This window comes from Tupaia chinensis, unplaced genomic scaffold (genome assembly GCF_000334495.1).
Source record: "Tupaia chinensis unplaced genomic scaffold, TupChi_1.0 Scaffold000605_1, whole genome shotgun sequence".
NCBI lineage: Eukaryota > Metazoa > Chordata > Mammalia > Scandentia > Tupaiidae > Tupaia > Tupaia belangeri.
The window spans coordinates 1,189,889-1,197,964 of record NW_006160123.1 but is presented as its reverse complement, the minus strand read 5'-3'; the positions used below and the strand labels follow the sequence as shown (position 1 = coordinate 1,197,964).

The 8,076-nt window shown below is 45.2% G+C and overlaps 1 protein-coding gene across 2 annotated transcripts in view; it reads right to left on the bottom strand.

The window, feature by feature from the left end:
• VPS39 (VPS39 subunit of HOPS complex) overlaps positions 1–5,854 on the bottom strand; it is a 55,416-nt gene extending 49,562 nt beyond the window's left edge. For both annotated transcript variants that reach the window (XM_006158652.3, XM_027775796.1), the window contains exon 1: positions 5,618–5,854. In XM_006158652.3, the coding sequence (XP_006158714.1) occupies positions 5,618–5,690 (73 nt within the window). In that variant the 5' untranslated portion in view covers positions 5,691–5,854. The remainder of the gene's footprint in view (positions 1–5,617) is intronic.
• Positions 5,855–8,076: the final 2,222 nt, after the last annotated feature.

Sequence of the window (8,076 nt, the reverse complement as noted above, 5' to 3'; positions counted from 1 at the left end):
TTTCTCAGAGCAGAAGTGTCTGATTCAGCTGCATCAAAATCTCTTGGACTTATTAAAAATGGACAGTCCTGAGCCCTGCACCCACAGATTCTGATTCAAGGATTGTGGAGTGGTACCCTGAAATCTGCATTTTCAAATTTAATTTTGTCTAAGTATTAATATATGAAACATTGATATAGTTCCAAAACTAAAATTGAGAAGCCTAGCTTCTATTCTTGACTTTTCTACCCTGCCCTCTCCCTTCTCCTATAAGTATCATTTTAGTAACTTTTAGTTTACTCTCCCATTGTTTCTTTGGAGAATATAATTAAATATTGGGTCATTGGAAAAGTTATGACACATTTTTACATAGAAAAAAATACATCATGACTTTTCTGACGATCCACTATTTACCCATATGTATACATATGGATACACACACACACACACACACACACACACACACACACAAACACATACACACATAAAATCTACATTTTTTATTATTTTTAAGAGGTTTTTGCCTTAGGGGGTGTGTGGTAGCCAGAGAGACAGAGACAATGAGAGGGGAAGTGAGAAATCACCCCCCCCCTGGAGGGGTATGGCTACACTGCAATCCCTTCTCCTTCATTCTCCTCCTGGGATCTTGGGCACACACACACACATGCTCAAAGTGATTTTTAAGCCACCAGGTCTGGGACTTGAACTGCAGTTAGCCATGTGGGCATCCAGCAACGTAACCGCTATGCCATCTGCTGGCCCCAAAATCTACACTTTTTTTAAAAAAGAGGTTTTTGCCTTAAGGTATTTGCACTCACAAGAGGGAGAGGCAGGCAGTGAGAGGGAAAGTGAGCAATCATTCCCAGGATGGTGGCCATATTGCAATCCCTGCTCCTCTATTCTCTCCTGGGATCTTGGGCACACACACACATGCACCCAGTGTGGTTTTCAGGCCATCGGGTCCAGCACTCAAACCAGTTAGGACATATGGGATTCCAGTGACGTAACCACTATGCCATCTGCTGACCCTCAAATCTACATTTTTTAATGGCTCTGAACACACGTTAAGGTTTGGGAACCAGGCTGTAGAACCAGGCATGATTTATTGGATATATGAACTAGGGAAAATTTCTTAAATTCTCTAAGCCTGAGGTTCTTCCTCTGTAAAAAGGAGTTATTATTTCATAAATGCCTAATATAGATTAGTACTCAATAAATGGAAGCTGTTACTATTGATAGCATTAGTTATTAATTATTTAATCAATACCCACTGAATCAAAAACTTATTGAGACACTGCAGATGTAGCACTGTACAAAACAAGTTCTTGCTCTGAAGAAACTCTCATTCTAGTGTGGTATGAGAGAGAATAAATACAGAAGACCAGCCCTGTAGCCTGTTGTTTAAAGGAGCCAGATCCCATATGGCTGGTTATAGTCTGAATCCTGGCCCTGGCAGCTTGAAGAAAAAAAAAAAAAAAATGCCAGGCACATGTACGTGAATGCCCCAAATCCTAAAAGAGTGGAGAAATGAAGAATGGCCTGTGCCATGACCATACTGAATGTGGGAGTGTTTTCTCCCCATCTCTTGGTCTCTACCTACAGTAGGTGATGATCCATAGTTAGAAGATAAGGTCGATTAAAATAACCTATCTGCAGATGTGGATAGGACACTTAGGGAGGCCTTGCTGATTTAGATGGCTATTCCAGCAGAAACTTACATGAAATGAGGAACGAGCCATGTAATAAAGGACAAAAGAGTACCAAGCAGGGAAACGGCGAGTGCAAGGGCCCCGCGGTAAATATGCTTTGTGCATTCATCGAACAAGGGAGATCGTATGGCAGGTACCAGAAAGTAGTAAAGGGCAAAACACAGGAGATAAGGTCAGGGAGCTAACCAAAGCCTGCTCATGTCAGGTGTTGCCAGTAAGGACCTTGGAACTTATTTTAGTTGTGATGTGATGCCACTGGAGGGTTCTGAGTTCAGAAGGTTTTCAATGGTTCACTCTACCTCTGTGTAGTCGAGAAACTAAAAATGGCATACGTGCAAATAGGGTGATCAGTCAAAAGAATGCTACAGTCACACAGATGAGATGACAGTGGCTTCAACAAGAGCAGTGACAGTGGAGATGGGATTCTAGATTTACTCTGGAGGTAGAATAGACAAGATTTGTTCATAAATTGAACGTAATGTCAAAGAGAACAAGAGGGGACCAGCAGGTGGCGTGGTGATTAAAGTGCTGGACTCCCACATGCTTGACCACAGTTCAAGTCCTAGACCTGGCAGCTTGCTGTCTCACTTTCCCTGTGTGTGTGTCTGTGTGTGTGTGTGTGTGTGTGTGTATGCACATATGTGTGTCTTGCTCTGGTGAACATACATGCCGTGTAGCAAATTTAAAAATAATAATAATGATTCATAAAATTAAATAATCCTTAGGGAGAACAAGAGAGAGCGAGAACAAGAGAAGTCACTAATTATTTTCAGGGGCTGGCATGTAATGCAGTGGTACGTGCTGTGCATGTGGTGCCAGACCCCACAAGGCCAACTACAGTTTGAATCCCAGGAGCTTGAAAAACATATCAGCATACCCCAAATCCCAATGGGATGGAGAAAAGAGGGAAAAGGGATTGCAGCATCACCATACCCAACAGAGAGGAGCTTTCCCCCACCACCCCCCCCCTCCTAAGCATGCATACCCTCTGGCAATTAAAAAGAATGATGCAAGGTTTGGGGCCTTCGCCAAAGAAGCAAACAGAAAGGCTATTTGTGAGCTAGATTGAGGACAGTCATGTTTTAGGGGAGTGGAATTGAGAACTGTTCTGGCCATACTACTAAGCATCCAAATGAAGATGCTGGACAGGCAGCTGGATTATATAGCTCTGATGTTCAGGGAATAATCGTCATCCTTGGTGTCCTCCTCATTTCTGTTTCCCAGGAGACAGGAGTCTATCGTCTCTGAGACACCTTCCAGTTCAGATATCATCTGGCCCCATGTAATCTGGCTCTTGGAGGTTTCTGGATGAACTTCAATAAAGAGCACAATACAGATAAAAGGGATTGTAAAGAGAAACAGCAATAATGCTGTCAAAGTCTTGAAAATAGTTTTGAGGCCGGAGGCAGTACATGGCCTCTTGTAACCCAATATCAACTACAGTACCATAGAAGGCAAAGGGCATCCCTCCTGTCAGGTGACTGAAGCAGGCCAAAAGCTACCCACCATTTCAAAATGTTCTTCAAAAGCATAGGTATGAAGAAACTTTATGGTGACAAAAGAGAGCAGGTGAGAGGTCTCAGATACATGTCTTGATGGGCCCACAGAGGATCAGGGTCACAGATTCTGATAAGTTAGGTCAAGAGTAGCAAAAGCTGCAGCCATCCTTTTCAGAAGCATATATCCTAGGCTAAGCTGGGCAATCCTCCACCACACTGCAATTGCAGGCAGCATGTCTCTAATGTCATTTATCTAGTATCATCATTTGCTTATATGTCTTAGTCACTCCTAGAAACACAGAAAAAAAAATTTTTTTTTGGAGAGGTTTTTGCTATAGGGCGTGTGTGCTTGCCAGACAGACAGAGAGAGACAGAGAGACAGAAAGTGAGAAATCACCCCCTAGGGGGGGATGGCCACATAACAATCCCTTCTCCCCCGTTCTCCTCTCGGGATCTTGGGCATGCACGCACACGCGCCCGGCGTGAGTTTAAGCCACCGGGTCCAGGATGCAAACCGCGGTCGACTACGTGGGAGTCCAGCGACATAGCCATTATGCTAACTGCTGGTCCCCAGAAAAAAATTTTTTAATTGACAGAGGGCACATACACTCAACAGGGAAAGATAGAAAGACAGAGAGGTCTCGAAGGAGAAAGTGTCCCCCAACGGGGTGTGGTCATGCCACAACCCCTTCTCCATTTCTCCATCCTATTGGGATTTGGGGGCATGCTTCTACAGTGGCCCAACATGTTTTTAAAATCCACTGGGTCCAAGATTGTGGTTGGCTATGTGGGCTCCAGCTCCCTTAACTAAGAGGCTAAGGAGCCAGCCCCGCACTATCTCTTATTCATCCTTACATTCCCATTCCTAGCTGAATGGCCCTTGTGGGCATTTAATATATATTTGATAAAATAAGGAAATGAATTCTCCATGTGGAGTATCGGTCTTTCAATTTTTAAGTTTCTTTTTTCTCTTTTATTTCATTTTACCTGAGGGCACTTAATGGTAGGAATGAAGGTTTCCTTGACATGAATGGAAGAATTAGGGCTCTCTCCTTCACCCAAAGAACTAGGACAGCTTATTGAGACATGACTTTAAAGCAGTCCAGAGCTGCTGAAGGGGAGGGGCACATACTATCATGAAGATCTAGAGTCAAACAACCCCACTGAAGAGGCCATAAAAGACTGCAAGGATGGGGCCAGCAGGTGGTGTGGTGTTGGACTCACACATGGCTGACCATAGTTCAAGTTCTGCTCCCAACGGCTTGAAACTCACACTCCGTGTGTGTGTGTGTGTGTGTGTGTGTGTGTGTGTTCAAAATCCCGAGAGGAAAATGGAAGACAAGGGATTGCAGCTGCTTGGTTTTGGGGGATATCAGACCAACCATTCATGGATAAGAGAACAATGTTCATAAGTTAGCATCAAGCTTGAGACTCTTGAAACTTTCATTTGTATGTATTCCAGAACACAAAAGAGATGCCTGACTGTTTTCTGCACTAGTCAATCCCAAAAAAGATTACACAAGTTTTTATGGTTTGGTTTCATGATAATCTGGAATAACACTCTACTACCTATAGAATAGATAGCTTGGGCACTACGTATATAAAGCCATCAACCACTTGACTAGATTAACAATTCAGTGTAACTGGGACCAGCAGTTAGCATAATGGCTATGTCGCTGAACTCCCATGTAGTCGACCCGGGTTTGCGTCCCAGACCCGCTGGCTTAAACTCACGGCTGGCGCGTGTGCATGCGTGCCCAAGATCCCCAAATTCAAAATGAGAGAAGGGATTGCAGCATGGCCATCCCCCCTGGGGGGGTGATTTCTCGCTTTCTGTCTCTCTGTCTCTCTGTCTCTCTCTTTCTGGCGAGCTCACGCGCCCTATAGCAAAAACCTCTCAAAAAATAAATAAATAATTCAGTGTAACTACATGAGTCAAGTACAAGAATGAGAAGTGAGCAATGACTGATCGCCAAGGGGGAAAAAGCATATAGTGTTAACTTGTTCAGTGTCCAAGGAAGCACTGTTGTCTTTCACTTAGAAAACAACACAACCAACGGGACAAATTCAAGTTCCTAGGCTAAGAATTCCCCCCGCTTTGTCCCTCTAAACTGAAGACTTCTTGGGAATTGAAATGGGTCAGAGCTAAACACAATAATTAAGGAAAGCTCAATCTTTAACTCTGTACCGAGCGCAAGGGCAGGCAGAACACCCCTAGAATGCTTGGTTCCCTGGAGATCGCCCAGGCAGCCCCGCGGACATCGCTGTCTGCAGGCGATTGTCATTTCTCTGCCTCCCCCGCCCCCAGCATCCGAGTCCCGTTTCGGGCAGCATCCGAGCGCAATCCCACAGTCAGACGTCTGTCCACGTTCCCAGCCTGGAGAAACGTCCTGTGCCGACCCTGCCACGGCCCCGCGTCCCCCGGCTCACCCCAGGCAGCCAGACAGTCGATTTGCAGAGGCAGCTTTTCTAGGATCGGAACCTGCTCGAAGGCGTCGTGCATGGCGGCAAGGAGAGAGTAGCGGCCGTTGTCTCGCCCAGAGTACGCCTGCCCCGGATAGTGGCCGGAACCAGCAGGGCAGACAGACCGGAATCCGGTCAGGGACCCCGGCTACAGGCCTTTCGACAACACAGCCATCCTCAACCTCGACTTCCTGTTGGGTTGGCCCCGCCCCTTCCGCACCCGAGGTCCCGCCCCTTCCGTTCTCAGCGCACTCTCAAGGGATTCCCATCTGCGCCCTGGACGGGACTCTCCAGTCCCGGACCCAGAGTAGCCGGGAGTTTGAGGAGGATATTCTCTTAACTGTCTTAGCGAGCGGAGTGGCTAATAAAGAGTTCAGGCTTTGGCTTCGGGCTGAACTGGGACTTTAGGAAATTAGCTGTGTCCTTTAGGAAATAGTCTAGGCCTTCTCTAATCTATCAAACGATTTAAGTATAAATACCTGTGACTTAGAGCCATGAGCGCCTAGCCACACTTTTCTAAGCATTCAATAAATGTTAGCTTTAGTGTTACTACATCTCGAGGCACCTTACCCTTTTTTTTTTTAAGAGATTTTTGTTATAGGGTGCTTTTCCTTGCCAGAGACAGAAAGCAAGAAAATCACCCACCCCCCCTAGGGAGGATGGCCACTCCAGTCTCCTCTCCGGATTTTGGGCCTGCACACATGCCCGGTGTGTTAAACATGTTTAAGCCACGGGGTCCAGGACTCGAACAGTTGTCGACTCCATGGGAGTCCAGCAGTATAACCATTACACCATCTGCTGATCCCCCTTACCTTTTTCTTTTTTTGAGAGGTTTTTGCTATAGGATGCGTGCGCTTGTCAGAAAGGCAGAGAGACAGAAAGCGAGAAATCACACACACCCTGGGGGGGGGGGAGGTGTTGGGATGGCCATGCCGCAACGTCTTCTCCGTTCTCCTCTTGGGATCTTGGGCACTCATGCACAGGCGCCCAGCCTTGAGTTAAAGCCACCAGTTAAAGCCACCAGGTCGACTACGTGGGAGTCCAGCGACATAGCCATTATGCTAACTGCTGGTCCCACCCTTACATTTCTAAAGTTGTCCTAAATCAGTGGTCACCTATGAACTTAGAAATTCAGTCTCAGGCCTCACTCTAGCTCTTCTGAATCATAAATCATGAAGGGAAACAGCAATCCATGTTTTGATAAACCTTTAAGGTGAGTCCCTGCACTTAAAAGCTTGAGAAACACCGTTCTAAGCTAGTTTCTCAACTGCAGTACTACTGACTTTTTTTTTTTTTTTGGAGAGGTTTTCGCTATAGAGCATGTGTGCTCGCCAGACAGACAGAGACAGACATAGAGACAGAAAGTGAGAAGTCACCCCCCCCAGGGGGGATGGTCACACTGCAATCCCTTCTCCTCTCGGGATCTTGGGCATGCACGCACACGCACCCGGCGTGAGTTTTAAGCCACCGGGTCAGGGACGTGAACTGCGGTCAACTATGTGGTAGTCCAGCAACATAGCCAATACGCTAACTGCTGGTTCCCAGTACTACTGACTTTTAAGGCAGGGTAATTCTTTGTTGGGAGGGAGAGCTGTTCTGTACAATCCAGGATGTGTGGCAGTATCCTAGCCTCTTCCCACCAGATGGCAGTAGCATCTTCCACAGAAATACAACTAAAAATGTCTCACTTTGCCAAATGTCCTCAGGGAGACAAAATCACCCCTGGTTGAATGCGAAGGCCAATGTTTCTCCAATTTAATGTGCATACAAATTACCATACAAATTGCTGATGCTACTGGTCCCAAGACCACACTTTTGAGTAGCATGGGCTTAGTAGCAAGAGTTGATTCAAGAGGTGAGTCAGTAAAATAAACCTCTTTAAAACTAATCATCATAATCCCACCAATTCAACCTTCCCAAACTGTGTCTTATATCTTAATATTCCTTTTAAAAAGGTAACATGGCTTACTCTTCCTATGGGTCCTGTACTATTTGAGGTTACCTTAGTACTCCTCCCGGAGACGTAAAAAGCAACAAGAAAACTGAGTCTGAGTTGTAAAAATAACCTGTATCCAGTAATTTCTGCCTAAGAAAACATCAAGGATGTCATAAAATTAAGCATTTGGGCTTAAAACAAAATACGTAAGGAAAAGGGTGAATCTATGATATGAAGTAAAAAAAACTAGTCCTGGTCATTTTATTTTTACACTGTTTCTCCACATGCAAATTAGGTATGCTTGTCCCATCTTTTCCAAATGTTAGCTGTTCTGATAATCAAATGAAAGCGTAATAGTCAGAACAGAAAAACTGATAAACAAATATTGTGTTACGGTTGATTTTTCACCACAGCCAATCAACTTCTTGAAATTTTAGAATTACCAGCTGCTGTGTTGGAAGGAGGACTAATACTTGTTAGCTCCTGGTCC